At 36.6% G+C, this 21422-nt stretch overlaps 2 protein-coding genes across 4 annotated transcripts in view; one reads left to right on the top strand and one right to left on the bottom strand.

Moving 5' to 3' along the window:
- Positions 1-32: 32 nt before the first annotated feature.
- On the bottom strand, positions 33-10467 carry LOC124633482 (probable low-specificity L-threonine aldolase 2). 2 transcript variants are annotated; one of them, XM_047168717.1, is made up of 8 exons: positions 10024-10467; positions 3629-3703; positions 2797-2963; positions 2453-2524; positions 1893-2113; positions 1324-1460; positions 866-1014; positions 33-612 (listed from the first exon to the last, which is right to left on the bottom strand). In XM_047168717.1, the coding sequence occupies exons 1-8, from the start codon at positions 10226-10228 to the stop codon at positions 436-438; spliced, it is 1203 nt and encodes a 400-aa protein (XP_047024673.1). In that variant the 5' UTR covers positions 10229-10467; the 3' UTR covers positions 33-435. The 2 variants fall into 2 exon arrangements, with proteins under 2 accessions (XP_047024673.1, XP_047024672.1); XM_047168716.1 differs by lacking the exon at positions 2453-2524 and having other exon boundaries at positions 10024-10461.
- A 695-nt stretch (positions 10468-11162) lies between these two features.
- The window catches only part of LOC124633479 (myosin heavy chain, non-muscle), a 67844-nt gene continuing 57584 nt past the window's right edge, over positions 11163-21422 (top strand). For both annotated transcript variants that reach the window (XM_047168708.1, XM_047168709.1), the window contains exon 1: positions 11163-11972. In XM_047168708.1, coding sequence (XP_047024664.1) covers positions 11628-11972 — 345 coding nt within the window. In that variant the 5' untranslated portion in view covers positions 11163-11627. The remainder of the gene's footprint in view (positions 11973-21422) is intronic.

The following is a 21422-nucleotide window of genomic DNA, read 5'->3' as shown; positions in this document are numbered from 1 at the left end:
TCAAGATATAAAGAAACAAAAAAAAAAACGTATTTAACCATTATAAGTTTATTTAAAACGTCTTTTAACATAGGTAACAATTGCAAATGTAATAGATATTGCATATCTAGTAAGTAACTGAGAGATATTTTATAGATAAATACGTGTCATCGAAGAAAATCTGTTATCTCCCCCATATTTGATGTCGTTACGTTAAAGTAACATCTCTAGTTATTGGCAGTAGAGAGCATTCATATAAAAAATTGTAAAATGTCTATTTACGTATCATATACGTATCTTAAATTCATTAATTTGTTTGATTTTGTATCCAAAACAGTACGAACTTTGATTACCTACCTAATACCTAAGATTAAGCAAAAACTTAGCACCTACGATTCCGCAACTATAACAGATTTTATATAATAGAACAGTGAGGTAACAAAAAAATCTCTGAGCTTAGTGCGCCTTAGTAGCGGCTGCATCTAACTCCTTGAACACATATGTGATCTTCATGATGGCCAGCCATAGGTCCTCGTCGGTGATATCATGGTGGATTGTAAACCGAATTGTCTTGCTGTTGAAGTATATCGCTTTCAGAATTACACCCTCGTCGTTTGGCGTTTTGCAGTCACCCTGGAAAGATGAAAGAACACACATGTGAAAACTTATTAAAAGATACCTAAGAACTTGAAGGGCAGTTAAAATTTTTATTTGAGCATATGGGAATCGTAAAACTGTCAAAGCACTTTCAAGGTAGCAGATTTTCCGCGCAGCAAAGGTCGGCTTATGAAAGCTAGTGGTGCGAGCGATGACGCCCCAACGAACTTTACGAAACTGAGCTCTTATGCACTAAAAATGCTTGAGAAAGCGCTCCAATTCTTCATACCTGTGTCTCAGCCAGGCAGACCTGAGCAAGCCTAGCAACCACCTTCTCAGCGGTCATGGAGCTGTGCTCCGGTATCCTCACGAGGATGATATTGCTGTGCTGGCCCTCCACGTCTATTGTGAACGTCTTCAGGAATAGCCCTTCGATTACTGAAATGTGAGTGATGAAAAAGTTAGGGAAATGTGATAATAAAAGTAAGTAGGTATGTAGTTAGGCAGGTTTATGTGTAGGCGAAAGGTACTTTCATCATCTAATTATGTATATCAATGGCTTGGCTTTGGCAGTGGCTTATCGTTCTGGAACTCGAAATTTATCTGGTAGTAACCACAACCAACAGCTTATTATAGAGAACCATCAGGGCTTGGTTGTTTCTCAGATGTAACTAAATTATCAAGTCCTTTGACAAAGCATATGAGTCTAAATGGCTAGATGGGTTTAGGTAGGTACTTCTTACGAACCTTTAGCCATAATATTCGCCCGCTTATGGTCTAGCTTGAGTTTGGGTACCACTTCATCCAGCGCCACGATAGCTGCTGCTGCCAGCACCCCCGCCTGCCGCATGCCGCCGCCCAGCAGCTTGCGCATACGACGCGCCCTGCAAACACCAAAGAATGTCGTTACAATAGTTCTTCTTCCCACGTGAATCAATGCCATTAATAGAAAACTATGTACCGAAAATAACTGGTGGTGACATGGGTCCTTAAAAAGTATTAAGTAGTGACAGCTTCCCTATATGCCGCGGGTATCAAAACTCTCGTTTCTAAATAATTCCCTGGAATTGCATGGCATAGCAATTTTATTGTCTTATCCGCGGTTGAGCCAAATGTTTTATATGTGGAAGTTCTCAAGGAGTAAGGAAGTTACTTATCTGGTATTTTAGTACCTATGGTGAAATTGATAGCGATCACGTAAGATAAGATTTCCAGTTTGATTTGTCACGTAAACTAGTCACCGCTAGTAAGCTATCCTAAAACCTCATCTTAGTATACTGCTTATTTTAAAACTTGAAGTACTAAATAGCGCTTACTGATCAATAAAATGGTAAGACCCGACGATAGCGGACCCCACAGGGGCCGAGAGTCCCTTACTAAAGCATACAGACACGCTGTCGCAATCTCTCACGACCCTACTGGGTTCCACCTTCAGGTATTCACAGGCGTTGAACAGCCTCGCACCGTCCATGTGGAGAGGTAGGTTGTGGCGTTTGCAGATCACTGATAGATCGTCGAGGAATTTGAGGGGGAGCACCTGGAATGAGATGGAACTGGTAACTAACGGTTGATGACAGGCACCTACCTACTATCTGCAGTAAATTAGGTTGATCTATGTCTAGTAAAGTAAGTAAGTAGGTCGGAAAAGTATTTTGGATGGCTTCCTAGGCATGATTAGTCACGTTTCAACAAACATTATCAAAAACTTAATGGTGTAGTGAGAGAGGTCGTGATTTTTTGACGGTTTAACACCTAAAGGAGTTACTGCTGAAAGTAGGTTATCTAAAGGTTCAGTGATTAGTGTCATACGATGAAGTGCTGGCTAGATGTAGATGTGCTGTAACAAATTGCATATTAGTTATGACTGTTAACTTACCTTGCCCCCACATACGTTGTGGGTGTTCTCCACCGCCACGAGTGAGGTGAGGGGGTCGTGGGCTCTCGGCGCCTAAACCGAACGTATCTGTTACCCCCTTAGTTAATAGCAAAGTAACTACAAGACAAAGGCTACAGGAAAAATAAGTCAAGCTAAATATAACGCGAGACAAGAGATAATCTTGCATGTTAACAAGGCGAGACTTAAAAGTCAGTAGTTCTCCACCTTCCCAATACTCTTATCTATAGGTAGGCTTGATCTGAAGAGTATAGGAAGTTCCTTCTGATGGCATCTTTCACAGAAAACTAAACCTATCCTAACCACATGTTCTCACGCCTACTGACCTTACCACCGCAAACGTTATGTGTATTCTCCACAGCAACTAATGAGGTGATTGGTTCGTGGACATCAGTGCCTCGGAACCGGCTCTCCAACTCCGCCAGGTCGAAGGTCCCGTCAGGCTTGTTGGCGATGGTGGAGAGGAGGACCCCGGCCACGTGTGCTGCTCCACCTGCATCAGCAAACTGTTATTCGTATAAATGGGAAAGACAGGAATACTACGAAACATACAGTTCAGTTACTTGCATTAGTGAAATCTAGGTTTTGATCATGTTGTCTCGTATTTAAGGAGATGCGAGTTGCTGCGATTTCCCATTCACACATATGTAGACACGACCTAGTATTCGCTCATTTTACTGAGATGCACTGTATAAACGATAAGCTGTATAGTTATAGTTACATAGAAGTGTGAAATACGTAACTAGTCAGCCGCATCAATATCAGTCCGGGGGAAACGACCTCAAAGCGCAAAAAACATATAAACAAAAAGTAACGCAAAAACCTATTGCTTGCTTTTCTTGCGCTAAAATTGCAGAGGTCAGTCACTGCATCGACCAAATTATGTTAAATTACAGCCTGCAGGTGCATTTACATCATCCATCCGGGTAAGGTGCCTAAGTAAATACCTACATACTTATCTATCATAAGTATATTTATATAATGTTTATCATAAATGATTGCGCCATATTTAGTCATTACCGTCGATGGGCCAACATCCAGTCAGGCGACAGATGATCTTTAAGATAAATAATGTGGAAGGAAGGAGAACATGGTATTCTGCAAATGATTTACTAAAGATTCCCACAAAACTAATATAACATAGTTTAATTATCTTACCTTGTTCATATTTGTAGATATGTGAGAGGTTTCCTACGAATGCTTCGGAGCCACGCTTGTTGCAGTGTACCATTACTGAAACAAAGATTAATTATGCAGTGATATCAATTAATTACCTATCTACCTAATTAAACTTCCTATTCATAAAAGATCAGCCAGATCCTAGGTCAGAGGGAGTCCGCTAGGTTCCTGACAGACAGTTTCTCGCAGGTTCTGCCGCGACCTGCGTGCCGTGAGGTTATGCGTTTACAGTGGTAAATTTACTACTGTGAACGCATAAGAATCATCAATAAGAAGGAATCCTACCTAGGTACGCATTAGTACTTAGCGGGCATCAGGCCAGGCATTCAAATCGTTTGAAAATAAAACAACATCGCCCAATAAACCAGTCGTAGCATCCTGGCTATGTCGACGTGACAGATGATAAATACGTGTGTGGACTACCGGATGAATATCATCACGCAACCGTCTTGCAAATTGAGCGTCTACGCACTTGACCGTTATAGCTGCAAAATAGACGATCAAATATTAACAAGTTGACAACAACAGCCATTTGTTTAAAGGATTTATTAGAATAGTGATACGAAAGCATGATGCAAGACCAAGACCCATGCAATTTGTTAGCCACAACACGCCATCGTAGAAAACTTACGTGGCTTTAGTCTTTAGGGCCACGTCAGATTTTTTTAATACCTAGACCTCTCTCATATGCCTTATCTCTTTGCTAATAAGTAATTTTCCTTTACCTAGATATGGGCACGGTGCCTAAATCAATGTAGGTACTTTTACACCTCGTTGTTTGTCGAGGATAGTCACAATTCATTGTCGCAGTCATGCTAATTAATAATTTAATTAGCCTTGCTGAGCCGTCTGCATCAAGGACGATTATAAAAGGACGGACCACGTTCCCGTAGAAAATTATATTCATGGTTCTCGTCAGATATCTACGATGCATAATTAATCTGAATTTAACTAAAAATTTCGTCATGGAGCTATCTGTCTATTGATATGGATGTGTGAGGTACGCTTCGCTACACCACCCACAACATGAGAATGACGACCGCTCGCGCCGAACGCGTTATATTTACGTACTAGCTTCTGCCAGCGACTTCGTCCGCGTTAGAGTCGGACTTTGTGCAAAGAGAGGAAGAAATAATAAACACCAGCCCCTCCAATTATCTAAATCTATGCATACTTACTGCTTCTTTAAGTAATAAAATGTAAACTATTAATAATTTGTAATTTGAACGAATATTTAAACACAAAAATAACTAATAGATACCAACCTATTTTATAAAATAACAACAAAAGAAAGTTAAAAATAAATTATTTAAAACCTAAAAGTCGCGCAATAAGGTTGAACGCTCTGAACGTCTGTTCGCATCAATCGCACCAACAGCCAAATATTGTATGAAGCTCGCGCAGCCACCGCGCCGCGAGTCGCGTCGAGCGCGGCGACCGTTGCACAAAAATGATCCTTATAGCGTGCGTGATTCAGTATTCACGCGCGGTGGCTTATTACCGTTTTTCATGTATAACTTTGGTGTTTCTTTACCGATTTAAGTCATTCTTTTTTAAATAAATAGATAATACTGTTAACTATGTTTAATTAGTGTGAGTGAGTGTTATAAACGAAATAGTAGACAAATATAATCAGAAAGCTCCGAACTGCTAAGCTACCGAGAGTTTTACGTGTTATTGTGAGTCAACCATAAAAGATAGATATATGCTGCCATGGGATATTTTTTACATAATTTTATGAAGAATATTTCCGTCGTACATGGTTTCTGTGTAGCTGTAACCATTAAGGCTGCACACGCGACGGAAGCTTAAAAAATGGAGTAACTTCTCCCGTTTTCCCAACATTTACCTTCACTGCTCTGCTCCTATTGATCGTAGCGTGATGGAAAGTATCCTATAACCTGCCCAGGAGTATGAAGAATATTTGTGCCAAGTTTCTTTAAAATCCGTCCAGTAGTTTTTGTTTCCATAACGAACATACAGACAGACAGACAGACAGACAAAAATTTTACTGATTGCATTTTTGGCATCAGTATCGATCACTAATCACCCCCTAATAGTTATTTTGGAAATATATTCAATGTACAGAATTGACCTCTCTACAGATTTATTATAAGTATAGAGTATAGATGTGCTATCTCCTGCACTGCTGCTACAGATGCTTTTATCCTTTAATTCTATGCGTGGTAAATATTTACTAATCTGTATATATCGTTAATGTACTTATGAGTAATATATGTTCCTGCGTAAAGTAGCCTGATTAACGAAATCATTCGAGTATCCCTATTCCCTTGTGTTTTAGCGACTGGCCCATTAAACTGGAAATGCCTTCGGCTATTAGATAAGAGTTGATTGACGTCGCGTTATCAAGTATCGATTTCGATATATTACAAACAAATATTGCGAATTGCTATAGCTGGATTATTACATTATTTTGGTAAGTAGGTACGTAATGGTAAAAAAATCGGTTATGTTAGATACATAGAGTGGTAACTACGTATCATGTTTACGTAGGTACTCCAAGATACTCGTTTGAAGTTTGAAGGTCAGTCCTGAGAACTGTGGGCAGTAGGTATGTGGTTGACACTTTTTGATTTCGGAAATGTAAAATAAAACAACGTTATTATGAAACTCGTCAATTTTCATTCAATTGATTCTTTGTAGTGGAATTACAAGGCAAGTTAAGTAAACTATGCACCATTTTATGAAAAAGGGGTGAAAAAATAGGGGGTTCAGAACACTGGAAAGCAAATGCCTCTAGCGAATGCTTCAGAATATTCCACTTTTATGAACGCCAGTATGCATCGACAATTGCCCATTAGATATCGTGTCCATTTCGACCGCGCGGCCACCTCATAATTTTTGATGAAACTTTGCCAGGAATTAGTAGTAATTTGTTACTTTTCACTCCTCTTTTCCTGAATTTGTTACAAAAAAAACCAAGACGCTATGACAAAGAACAGTTGGCCGCTAGAACCGCCACTTGCCGTAGTCATCGCCCGTGATTACTCAGAAACTATACAATGCAGATAGACGAATGATACATCAAAAGAAAGGTCTTTATTTGTTAAATTTGTTACAAAAATAAAAAAGGTCAAAACGTAGATAAACAAAAAGTTATGCAATGTTAAGTTTTCAGGTTATGAGTAGGTAAGTATATCACCGTAGGTACCAAATTAATAGAGGCTAATGTGTATAGAAAATTAGTCTTTAATTTGTTACAGCGAAAAAAGACAAAAAAATACTAGAAAGTAGGTTCAATAATATGTTAGAGTCGTTTTTTTTTTGGCGCGCGGACGGCAAAATTCCTAAAATAAAATTTAGTTTTTCTAGTTATTAAAAGTAGGTTTAAGCTTAATTAGAGTACTAATCGATGGGTAACGTAACCTAGTTTGAATAAATATAGCGAATTTAACTGCAACATTCATATTTTAGGAGATATTTACAAAAACACAGTGGTATGAAAAGGTATGAGAGTAAGATGTCCATGCATTTTCACATATTCGAAATTTTCGTTATTCACGTCTTATTTTTTTAGCGAGAGTGCATACTTTATAAAAATCAAAGTCACAAATAGATAGAAAATATGATGCTCAGACTCCACTTTGTAACTTTTGAAATTCCATGTACAAGGTAATCTAGTAATGAGCCAAATCTTTTCTCTTAAAATATCCACCCATTTGTACTTAGGCAGTATTTTATATTTTTTAAATGGAGTGCATGTTCTCAAGTCATTTCTTTTATACAAGACATTTAATGGTTGCATTTTTTTCCAGTCATAGATATCTAATTCGAACTTGAAGTTTTTTGTATCGTTTTCACTATGATGCTGATTGGACTCGACATGAGAATGTGATATTTTGGATGCAGTTCTCGGGCTATTGCTTGAGGATGATGATGAGGATGACGAGGACGGACACACAGTTCGCTGCTTGCATTCAGTGTTTAGAAACTCCCTGAAATTTCTTTTCAGTGACATGTAAAGAGCTGCTGGTGTCATAAGATTATCCAAATAACTTGCAATTTTATAAAATAAAGGGTCATTCAGTTTAACATCCAGTAGTTTGTCGGCATATTTCATAAAAACTTCTCTCTGTTTTGATTTCTCAACAATAGATTTTCGTCCAGCTTTACCCATTTTTGCTGCAATAAAAGCAACTGATAATATAATACAAAGGTTAAACATCCGTTGCCTGCATCACAAACAAAATATACATACTGAGGTACTACAAATTATTGCTATGTAAGTAGGTACATATTAAGGGCAAAAACTTTTCTTAATTAATAATTTTATAACGAAGAAAAGTCGTCGTTATTTGACAGACAAAGATGCAGCGACTTATTTTTAAAAAAATTTGGTCACTAACGGTCAGCACTTCTATGAAAGAAGTGTGCAATTATATTTTGCAGCTAAATTAAAAGCTAATGTAAGTTATTAAGCTAAGAATATTTTTAAGAGATGACCACTTTTGAAGTGAAATGAAATCACATTAAAATGTGGCAGAGACTTCATGAATTTCATGTCATTTTATATATACGTAATAATTATAAGGACACAGTTTATTACTTTATACAAGTCATCATAAAATTGAAAAAAAAATAAACTTATCGCAGTCGATTTGGATCCCTCTGCAATACACTTTTTGGTGGTGAGTTCCAACATACAGTGGGCACAACTGATAACTAAGCACTTTTAGACACTTCTGGATTTATAATGATAATTGTCTCAGTAACTTAGTAGTATGAAAATCACGGGAATTAAATACGTACGAGTACCTATACACTTCAAAATTCAGCACAGGAATTTATTTGCAACAAAAAAATATCGTTTTTTAAACCGCTTGCGACAAATATTTTTAACAATAGATTGAAAACAAAAGAGATCATTTTTCTGGAATCGTTCCCATCATAAAACACCTGCGGAAAGTCAATGAAACTATTTTTTTATCAGTAAATGGGTACTTTAAAGAATTAAGAACAATGGATATCAATATGACCGCAAAACGAACCGCATATTTGTTCAGAATACAAAATTAACAACATGCCTTTGTACTAATGTAATCATGGTACTCTACTAGTATGCACTCTCCCTAAAAAAATGTGACGTGAATAACGAAAATTTCGAATATGTGAAAATGCATGGACACCCTACTCTCATACAGTTTCATACCACTGTGTTTTTGTAAATATCTCCTAAAATATGAATGCTGCAGTTAAATTCGCTATATTTATTCAAACTAGGTTACGTTACCCATCGATTAGTACTCTAATTAAGCTTAAACCTACTTTTAATAACGAGAAAAACGAAATTGTATTTTAGGCATATTGCCGTCCGCGCGGCCAACAAAAAACGACTCTAACATATTATTGAACCTACTTTCTAGTATTTTTTTGTCTTTTTTCGCTGTAACAAATTAAAGACTAATTTTCTATACACATTAGCCTCTATTAATTTGGTACCTACGGTGATATACTTACCTACTCATAACCTGAAAACTTAACATTGCATAACTTTTTGTTTATCTACGTTTTGACATTTTTTATTTTTGTAACAAATTTAACAAATAAAGACCTTTCTTTTGATGTATCATTCGTCTATCTGCATTGTATAGTTTCTGAGTAATCACGGGCGATGACTACGGCAAGTGGCGGTTCTAGCGGCCAACTGTTCTTTGTCATGGCGTCTTGGTTTTTTTTGTAACAAATTCAGGAAAAGAGGAGTGAAAAGTAACAAATTACTACTTATTCCTGGCAAAGTTTCATCAAAAATTATGAGGTGGCCGCGCGGTCGAAATGGACACTAGATATCAGCCGGTATCATCGTTAACCGTCGTAAGGTAACCGAATGCCTTCGTCAGACGCGCTATAGGTAGGTAATGAAAGTTCATGAAAGAAATTAAAGGTGCTGGGCTAGGCTAAGTATTTTCTTTTTTTATTTGGACTGAAGCAATTTATGGCAGCAAAGATATTACACATTATTGGTACAAATCGTACAAATAGATCGTGACAGGAAGAAACATTTATCTGAGAAAGTTCTTATCATGCTTAACAATTTAAAAGTTGTTCTATTTATCGCAGATTGAAGGAAAAATATTGAAATCTTTTGAATTTAGTGCCGTAGTCAATTGCACTTTAAATAAAGGTGTTGTAGTTTAAAAACTTATAATTTAAGTATCCTAAAATCTACTGAGCGATAACTAATAAAAGAGCAAAAGTCTGTGATAAATATAGCTTTACGGAAGTTGGAAACTAAATTTAGGAAAACAAAATAGACCATGAAATAGAGGTGAAGTGACATGCCTAATTGTGGCTAAGGAAAATTTACATTCAGCCTAATTTATCGGTAATGAAAGGATATCCAGAAACACACTTACTTGCTATGAGATTAGCCATGGTGCCAGAAGGCACGAACAAGGCCGCCTGTTTCCCCAGCATTGCTGCTAACTTGCTTTCCAAAGCATTCACTGTAGGGTCTTCACCGTAAACATCGTCGCCCAAGGCTGAATTAACCATCGCATGTTTCATGGCCTCAGTAGGTTTTGTCACAGTATCGGATCTCAAATCTACTATATACGCCATAGTTACAGAACAGAATGTTTATAAATTATTATGTAAAGTAACCTAACAAGCTGCCGCCTAGTCTGCTTGAATGCCGGCAGACGAATGTCCATGTCGAATAACAACGTGAACTTCGCTCACTACATTCAATCGCAAACATTTTAGATAAATAAAAAACATTCCTATTCAGTTTATCTCAACATAGTTATCAATGAGCTCGCCTTGAACTGAGATAATTTTTGAATTGCATAATTATTTATCTGTAAGAAGATTGTTTTTACCATTTTTCGTACCTATTTCAATCAGGTTTTATGGATGATCAGATATTTTTGCTCCATAATTGGATAAGTACGACATTAAATTTAAACCTTACCGCCTTCACGATAAGATCCAATCTTCAGTCATAGAAATGTATTGCGGTACACGTTCGGATATTTAATATAAATACTGCGCTGCTACAACCGCTGCTGTTACATAGAGATATTAAGATGCAAAATTATGATTTTGTTGTGATTAATAGCTGAATATTAATTATATTGATAAAACTTTGAAAATGATTTAGGTGACATAAACCATAACAGCGTACGGTCCATTCCAATTTGTTGGTGCTTGATGTGCTGTCATTTGTCAATTAATTGCTCATCTTCAAATAGCAGAATTCAGTGTATTCGGTTGATTCAAGCAGAAGATGCATTTTAGTAATTTATGTTTCATAAGCATTCATCATATTTTAATAAATTGAAACAAATTATTGTGAGTGTATCCGAATTCCCTACGTTTAATAATATTATCTGTGAACGCAACCGTATTTTGTTCTTTGTTACAAATTTTGTTGACAGCTGTCAAGATGTATACTCTCATTGGTTACAAAATATATTTTATGAATTACTGACGCGTACGACCAATCACTAGAGAGTAGATTTAACGGTCATCATTCGTTTGGTGTAATCGAAATCAAACTTTGACGACAAGAAAGAAGTGTCGGCGACAAGTCGTTATCTTATTTTAGTTGTTTTTCAATTACAAAAGTGTATTTTACTTAATTATTTACCGTGTGAACATGTTGATTGCATGTCCATCAATTGGATAATATAAATTTCAACTTTTTAGTTAAGTGAAACGACCAAAATCGTGTTCTTATTTCGGCTAAAATCAACGTGAATCGGGCGTCGACCGGTCCATCCCTCCTACCCGTAACCGTCGCCGCCGCCTTGTGCTGTCAATCGGCCGCTATCGTCATTTTGTACGTATCATCGCCGTGCGCGGTCACGGCAATCGCGAGGCAAGAGAGCAACGCCGTGTTTGTAGCAATAAGTAGGAACGTGTGTTGTGGTGTGCCGGTCTTAGTGACCGTTTAATGTGGTATCTAGTGTCGCTGTTGAGCTGTCGTACGGGCCGCGCGGCGTGATCAGGCGGCGCGATGGTGGACATGGATAGGAACGACCCGGAGCTGCGGTACTTGTCGGTGGATAGGAACAGCTTCAATGACCCAGCCACACAGGCGGAATGGACGCAGAAGAGGCTGGTGTGGGTGCCCCACGAAACCCAGGGCTTCGTGGCGGCTGGGATCAAAGGGGAACGGGGAGATGAGGTGGAGGTAGAGATAGCGGAGTCAGGGAAGCGGATCCTGGTTCCCATAGATGATATACAGAAGATGAATCCACCTAAGTTTGACAAAGTTGAGGACATGGCTGAGCTGACCTGTTTGAATGAGGCCTCCGTATTGCACAACATCAAGGACAGATACTACTCTGGACTGATCTATGTAAGTATTTAACCCATTATAACTTTTAGACATACTTTAAATTTTAAAAGTTTCATGTACAAAACCATTTATGTTCTTAGAAAAGTTTGCCAAATTAACTAGTTTTTCTTATCTGTTCCACTGAAGTAATCTTATCTGTAGACAGTTAATCATCATTCTAATTTAATAAGGTCAAAATGCACATCAAAAGTTCATTACTCTGGGCAAATTTAATTTTCCTGTTCCCTTTTGATATGAATGCAATTTAAGCTGCATGCAACTGATAATAACAAAGGTACTTAGTATTTTTAATTATTGCTTCTCTTATAAAAGGGCAATGACGGTAACTGACATTTATCATAATTCTCAAATAAGGAAAGCTTTGTATTTCCTTTTTGAAAAAGTTTATTTTTAGGAATTAAATTATCAGAATTGGTTTTAAAACTTTTAGGACTTGTCACTTGAAATCTTTAAGCTTAAACTTTTCAGTTTAAGAATTTACAAAAAAAAAAAAAACATTTTTAGTCAATATGATTCAGTTCCAAACTGTTGCCCAAATTAAAGTTTGAAGAACAAGCATACATTTTATAGTAATCTTTCATACACCTAACAACAACAACTAGATAAAACAAACTATGATTAACAAACTAACCCCACAACAGCGGTTTTCTAACTTTCTGTAACTCCTCACATCATAAAACATGTAATTACATACCAAATATCTATCCCTAATGAGCTTTTTTACAGTATAACAATATTTCAAGTGTGTATGAAGGTTACAGTGAATCATCCTTACATAAATATGAAGTCATACTTGAACAAACCTTTTTGGTAACAACCAAGGAGTTTGTAATGCTTAAAATATTTTACGGCCATTACTTATCTTGTGTTCTATTATGCTTCGCTTCTTCAGTTTGTATAAAATGTTTAACATTTTATAAAAGTATCAAACTAGGATGTACCTCTAACTTTATGAATAAATACTTAAAAGTCAATATCTTTCATAAAGTAAAATTGATTTAATTTATTCAACACTTTTAATTAGACACTTGCTGTGTACAAATTTTGTTTGTAATTCTGCCATTCTAGGTTTCATTCTGTATTTTCCTTTACCCGTTAGTTCAATTGACTATATTTAGTCATTTTACAAAACCAATAAGTTAAAAACCACACAGCACCTTAACAAAGGCAGGATAAATTCATATAAAAACACCCAGGACTCCATTTTAATACAATGACATCATAACTACAATATTTGTCACCTTACAGGAATATGCTGATAATTATTATCAGTTTTTTTATGATATTTTTTTAATGTTTATTTTTAGTATACATACTTAGTCACTAACAGATAGGGCCTGCCTGTAATTGGTATGATTCATACATTTTGAAGGGAAATGTTATCAAAGGTGTTAAGTATTTATTTGTCAATGCACTGAGTTCGTACTGTGATAGTGCTTGACATTAGTAGCAGGTTGATTATACTGTACAAATATGATAAATTCAACATAACTTGGTTAGTCTGTTTAGAACACCTCAAAAGTGTTGCCACTGAACACTATTAAAAAATACGATGTAAAAACTGTATTATACAAAATCACTTTAGTATTATTAATAGCGACAAAGAACTTCAGGAGAATCTGAGGGAATGTTCAAAGTAGTAAAGTTATCTTAAAAAGCAGTTTATTTTTGTTTCAAATGGAAGCTTACAATTTAAGAATGTTAATTTTGTCTTATTACCAACGCACATAATTGTTACCACATTAAATTCTATTACCAACACATAAAAACTTCTAAACTTGATTGACAAGCCATGGAGATCTCACTAGCAGACATATGGTCACCATTCTCCACAGCATAGTGTGGTCGACCATATGGTCCATTATAAAATTATCCAGCGCTATTCATGAAAGCATGAAGCTTATGACACATTATAGTTGTCCTAATATGTCCAGTACATATGGGCACACAAGCCTTACAAAGTACATGTTACCAATTTACACATTCTTATATGGCTGTCTACACGTATTACCCTTATGTTGCCAGACTTGATATTTGAGCGGACAATTAAAAGTAATTTTTAAGTTTGTCATAATTGTTGTTGTGCAGGATGAATATGCTTGCCTTGGCATACTTTTTTATTGTAAAATATACATGCAATTCAATTGATTTTCATATGAGGTTGAATTTAATTACTTGACCTCACAATTTGGCTTTTTCATTTATTTTATCAATTCTCTTTTTTACTAGATTTGGCATATCTTTTAGTTACATTTCTGTGTCAGAGCTTGGTGTTGTGTACTTTATTGTTTGCCATATTTGGGTATCAAGTCTGCAGCTATCTGATAACAGCTTATTACATCATGCATTTCTACCTCACTGCTCTAAGTACAGTAATGACCTCTTTTTATATTTCTTTCATGTTTCTTAATACCAGAAAATAAATACTTTAGTACCCCAAGCATATTCCTTACCATGTTCGGAAGTAGTAAATAAAATCATGAAGAAGCTGAATTATGAAGAAATAAATGGTAAATATTCTTATGGCAGCAATTTATGTGATGCATTTTAACTATAAGCTATACAAAACAAGTATTGTCTGTCTTTTCTTTCAGTTTAATAATGTAATTCATAACTGTCTCTACTATCAGGCACACAAAACCATATCAAGATTTACATTTTCCTACAACCTAAAATACACATGTCAAGTCTCAAACGTCTAATATCAAATGGAAAATTAATCAATGCTTCCAAAACAATCACTGATAATCCATCCAAAATGATTTCTACTTTGGAATTTTTCACCTAACAATGAAGTAATTATTCCGGGCCGTAAGTACCGGTCCTCATGCAACCATGAGTGCCATTAATTAAATCAGTGTTCGCGATATTAATGGGGCGTAAAATCCTTAGATTTACATAACAAAGGTGGCTGTGTTCGTCGATGGTGACCGCCAACAATTGTCTGGTTGCTTGTGACAGACTTGGCATGTATCATGCTCTCTTGAAGGCTAAATTACGAGATACTCTCATTGTCTGTCTGACAGGTTTCTAGGATTCAATTTTCGTTTTAGCGCCGCCTCAATTCTTCGCGTCTATCGAATAGTCATTATCATTGTTCAACGATGTTCTCCTAGACATGTCGAATGCTCTAAATAGATATTCGGAGTCTTCTGTATCTCCAAAAAGTCAATTTTCATTAGTTATCAGATCCTGGCCTAGTCTTCTTAGTTTCGTATCGGCAATGGGAATTTCCAGATTCCGTATAAAACTGCCCGGTAACAAGCTGCTTACTTTGTTACTTAGTTGACCGCCTGCTGTCCGTTCTAACCAGATTCCTTTAATGGTCACGATTTGCGTAGGATGATTAGCGGCACATTATGATTAGTTCCGAAATACCTGCATAAGCAAGGCCAGCGGCTCGAATTGTTTGTTTTATGTTATTGTTCTCGACACTATAATATCCAAAGGTACTGTTGCAGCTCTTCTTCTGGATTTAAATGAGATTTATCCTATCAGATCCAAGAGATTTACTTATTCCATCGCGTGGGGTCACAGTTCCATCTTGCAAAATTGTACTGTAAGCCATGGTGGTCCCATTGGAGCCATAATTTCCTTTTGTGACTCACATTTTAACAATGGTGGTCTCCATTGGGCAACGTTTTTGTTTTTATTGTTCATTTTCTTTGCCTTATAGGCTTTTATTGGTTTATGCCTTGTTTATAGAGTAACTTTGGAAAGCGAGTACGCATGTACTGACGATAAATAAGGCATTTTATGGTATTGATGCAAAGTTATGTATTAATGTATAAAAAAATCTTGTAATATATTAATCGAGTTCTAATAAAGGTACATGCATGCCACTGTGAAGACTAGCTGTCATCCTTTTGTCGTACAATTGTTTGTCAAATAATGTACAGTTCAGATGAATAGGTACTTCATTATGCGGTGGATAACGAGTTTGTGTACGTACTCACTAGGAGTAGAGCTATACGCGAAAATATTTTCTTGTTTAAAGAGTGTTGACCTCTGCGAATAGTCGATGATTTGTTAATTCAAGTATGGTATGGTGATGAAGCCATTATATTATCAGTAGGCCGATGCGTTCCATGAAGGTTTTTCCATGATACAAAATATTTCTATTATATGCAGATTGTTTTACATAGCTGACTCTTTGTTCGTTACTTATCAATTTAACTCATGAGTCACGTCCCACAATGGCGATAGGAAACATCGTCCGATTGGGACAAAACGCTCTTTCTTTATCTTGCTTGAGAAACAAGATTTTAATTTCAATTTCTTCATTAGAACGAGCACCGTGTACCAGGGCAACATAAGATCGCGTAGATCGTCGCGAGTAACCGAAATGCAACGCGGCCGAATCGAGTGGGCGCTTGATACCATAGAAGGGTTAATTCTAAAGCGGCATTTGAAAGTTGTTCGAGTTAACTCAAACGTTTGGCTAAAGCGTCGTGCTCGAGATGAATGTCAAGGTGAGGCGCGCCGCCGGCCGAAACGGCCGCGGATGTCGTTGACCTGGCGGGGGCGAAGGGGATGAGGGGGGGTCGGCCCACGCGAATATGTATGCTACGATTGAACCTCCACCGACGTTCTAACATCCTGGTACTTGTGGCAAACTTGACTGTTACTCCTTTTCACTCTCATGTGATTTTTTGTTTGTTAATTTCGATTTGCACAAATATTTACGTGTTGCGGACCAAACAATTTAAGAGTAAAGTTAGTTGAAAAATATTTCTTACCGCTTGACATCAACGTTGTTAGCGTTTTCTTGTGTCGAAACAAAATTCACCAGTCGGCACCAATATTAGTCAATGAACATTATTGTAAAGGAACATTGCCAAGTCAATCCAAGTGGAAATTACGCTTAAATCGGCTCACGGCACGTTTACGACCGATAACTTGTCTGTGCGTAATCAAGTTATTCATCGCACACAGATTTGCACGTCCAAATGCCTGCCTAACAATATTGCTTACTAGCGATAATATCGTCGAGGAAGATTTTATGTACTTCATGAAATAACTTACTCCATTCTCTCCCCATTTTTCGTTCTTTCTAGACCAATAATTATCGTCTCCCTATCCACAATAATCAATTTCTGCGTTGTGCCTAAAGGATGAAACGTAGATGCCCTTTACTATAGGAAAATAGCTTCATAGATGCAATAGCTGCTGGCCTCGGTTCCTCAATAACTTGTGATTCGATGACTTTATGCAAAACTTAAATAACACTCGCCATGCAGCCATGATGCTGTGATCATTTGTAACTTTACCTCAATGCTATTAAATTGTTCTATCCTATTTTTAGCAAACATGGATAACAATATTTTCTTGCAAAGATAAAATGTGTGTATGTAGTTACAACTAATGGTTCTTCTTTGATGGCATATTATCTAAGTTGCCATATAGATCTAGTGTACTGAACTCTCTCCCATAAAGAACGTAAGGCATACGAGTGTGTCATACATATTTCATGGCAAAAGCCTTCTATGGATACGCCAGGATTAATCACCACGGGGATATTATCATAGATATTTCATTAAGTGTTTTCCCTCACTCTGGAACAGCTTTTTCAATAAACGTCAGGTCGTTGGCAGTCGGGCGTCTGGCATTTTATATGAAGAGCCCGAATGGGATGAGAAAAATTTGCAATTCGATACATCTTTTTGGATATCATTTTACTTACTTACTTTTAGACAGTTACATTAAACTATTTTATTCCTCAATTCGCCAAATTGTAAAATAATAACTTTTATACCTACTTCTTTCTAAAATAAAATTAAAAAGAATATGGAAATGATGTTTGTAGATTTCGGACTTATCTAGTACCTAAGTGTTTTTAATAAATTAATGCATTGATAACAAAGATATAGCAAGGTCGTTTGATAACATAGTAATTAACTTGCTTTGGCTATCTTCATATAAGTGTTACTTATTGCCTAATTTAAGTACCTATGTAATAATCACGTAGATAAGTGCATTTGCCAATTTACCTGCTAATCAAATAGCTGGGTGCGAAGATAAATAAGACGATATATAGCTTCCAAAAAGTTTAAAAGAGAAAACGATAGAATACACATTATTCACGCTATCACAGTTCGTAGCTGGACATAACCTCTCCCAAGTAGCGCCAGAATCCGCATGTGGGATCTAAAATAGAACATGCAGATTGCCGATAGTCGTTCCTCGTCGTTTCAGCCGAACAATCGACGCCATCCGTCTTATCTGCCTCCTATCGGCTAGATAACGCAGGAATCTCGTATCAATTCAATTCTCTAATCAATACTAACTGGATCTCTTTGCTAGTTTTCAAATATTCAGGGTGAATGTCGTGCTTGGAATATACCCTGGTCGGGATCGTTCACTTTGGTTTTGACTCCTTTGAATTTTCTATTAGGAACCTTACAAACTGTAGAGTTACTATGATGTGTCTTATACTGTGTGGTTGTTAAAATGGGGAACAAATATAATGACCACTATAAAATGCTTTGATACCCTTAGTTTTGTAACCAGAAATATCTACTGAACACCAGAAAAATAAAGTCTAAAAATGTAATAGTACCAGCTATTTCAGTCACGACTTCACTTTAAATTGTATTCGATCACCAAATTTAGTAAATGATCACCAACTCTTGACGACCAAATTAATGTATTATTTTTGCCTAAATAAGTCACTGTGATTGCCATAAAATGTAGGCTTATTACCAAAAAAAGTATTATGATGCCATATTAAGTTATGTGTCCGGCTTGCAATGCATGCGTGAGTGTCAGTATGACGAGTGACAGGGGAAAATGGAAGAAAATGACATATTGCGCCGACCCCAAGTAAAATTGGGAACAGGGCAGGAGAAAGAAGAAGAAGAATGTGTTTCTCAATACACTCCCTCGAAAACACACTCTTATTGCGCTGTTTAGAGGCATGATGCAATAGACAATTTTCCACCCTAGTGCAGGAAAAGGGTCCCCATAATGTTATAAAATTTATTGTATCAGGCCGAACTTATTTTTTTGGAGTCAGTTTACTTAAACAGGACAGCAAGATGTAAAAACTTTGATTATCATTTCATATTAAAACGCTTTTATAATTTTGATGACCATTTACTACTTTTAGTGATCATTTACTACTTTTGGGATAACAATGATTTATTTGGACTCAGTTTGCTTAAATAGGATAGCAGAATTTAAAAACTTTGGTTATAAATCTTACTTTAAAATGGTGGTTTAATTTTGGTGATCATTTACTATTTTTGGCTTACGCATGATTTATTTTGGAGTAATTTCACTTAAACAGGATAGCAAAGTGTTAAAACTTTGGTTATAGTTTTACATTAAAATGCGAGTTTCATTTTGGTGATCATTTACTATTTTTGTCTGCTATTTGTTACTATATCTGGTGATCAGTTAAACATAAGCCGTTAAAATGAATATCTCTAAGTATTGAAGTGGTTTTGCGTATGGTTTAGATAAATGCACTTGGAAGGATGAGTAAGATCAACGCAATGCCACTGGAATTATCTAGAATTTAAATAGTGGTTAGTTGCTAGGACAGGATATTATGTTAATATGAAAAATGGAATGCTAGAAATAAATGGATATGTGGTGATAATGACTAAAGGTACTAGAAAATTTCTGTGTATTATAGTTTTTGAAGTATGATTCAGTTCGAGCAAAACTTGTTTCTCTAGTAGTAATTATAACACTTGGTATTTCATAAAATTATAACACTCATTAAAACCTCTTCGTCCTGAGTAAATATTTCTAAACTTCATGGCTCTATACTACATATATTCTATTATCTCTTTTAGTCAATATTCACTTTTCGCCTGCCGACTTTTCATCTAGCCAGTCACGCCCTCAAACAATGCACTAGCAACAGTTAGCACTTAGTCATCCATTAATTTGCCTACCCCTACTTTGAAACCAATCGGCAGTAAAGTCTGAACGAGCCTCGCCCCTCGCAGACACCCCTGAGGGGGCTGCATAGGGTGCAGGGTACGTGCAGACGGGGTTATGAAACTTTCAGACGTCGGATTGTTTGTGCAGGATATGTCCGACATATGGCTTGTAATTTGTAGGGGCTTCACGACAAAATATTAGGGGCTTTCTCTTTCAGATTGAAAGGGTGAAAAGCTGTCAGTCGAAGTACAGGTGAGGGAAGGGGTTAGAAATGGAAACTGCTTTCTGTCCCGTTGTGATTGAAAAAGATAGTTTGTAGTTTATAATCAATAAAAGCCTTACCAAATAGTAAAGCTTCATCATTATGCGAAGTGTCGTTTTATAACCAATCAATAAATACGTCATTTAACACTTAGAATTCTATGTGGTAAACCTTGATGGAGCCTCGGCCTCAAACTGACCCATCAAGTATTCTACCCGCAAAGCTGATGTTTCTTCCCCATTTGTAATACATCGTACAAGTCATTTTAATACCTCAATAAAAATCACCGAACCATTTTGCGGTCGCCTAAAACGTTATGGTTGACGTCTGACGAAGGAAAGTATATTTGTTTTGGCAAGCGAGCTACATGGTAATGCGTTGAAATATAACCCTGATGGATTACTGCTTGCCATTGCCAATGATATTGCAAGGACTTTTTATTGCACTCGCGGTGGATGGATCAGATTACATGGATCTTAACAGTAGATAAGTCTTCACGTCTTCAAGAATTATTGGTTAGACAATTATAAAACTAAATCCAAATTGATTTTTGCAATAGAGTTATGCCTCACTTAAAAATTCTGAGGAACTCGATTACAAAACGTTTGCTTACCTAGTAGGTAAACAACTTTTAACAAGCGAACCATATTGCTCTTTATCTTGCGCTTACTAACAACTTTATCTGCGCAAATGCATTCAGCTCGTTCAGTTGCAAAAATGTTGCCTGCGGCTTTGCACGGCCGCTGCAAAGAGCTTAGCTATGGATGGTGATGTATAGTGCTCTCCTGCACTGCAGATACCGTAGCGTGCCGCATTGGACCAGGTATCTGCATTATTTAGTAATGCCAATACGATTTTTTTATTCCAAGCCCATTTTTATCAGTTCTCATTTCATGAGATCCGAATTGATTCTTCTTTAGATTTAACATATTGTTCAATATTTGTATAGCGTATCTTGAATTCCACAGAAACTGGTTTTATTCATAAATCGTTCGCAATCGGTCTGACGTTAATTAATATTCCGTTACTGGACGCGGAATAACAAAGCCATTTAGGCAGATTCTGCGAGCCAGGTTTACTTGATTGGCCTTTCTTTAGCTTTTTAACCTGTGACTGAATATAGCGTATTGTGAGGCTATCCTTGCAGGAGAGGACGTGTGCTGTAGAAATTTATCTGTTTCTCATAGTCAATGCATTCTATTTAGAGAGGAGGATGATGCAACCGATGTTTTTACGTTGGAAAGGTCTTCGATCTAATGTTATATTCGTTCGTATGACTTATCGTTTGTTTTCTA

The sequence above is a fragment of the Helicoverpa zea genome, chromosome 9, assembly GCF_022581195.2.
Source record: "Helicoverpa zea isolate HzStark_Cry1AcR chromosome 9, ilHelZeax1.1, whole genome shotgun sequence".
Taxonomy (NCBI): Eukaryota; Metazoa; Arthropoda; class Insecta; order Lepidoptera; family Noctuidae; genus Helicoverpa; species Helicoverpa zea.
This window is presented reverse-complemented; position numbering and strand designations above follow the sequence as displayed.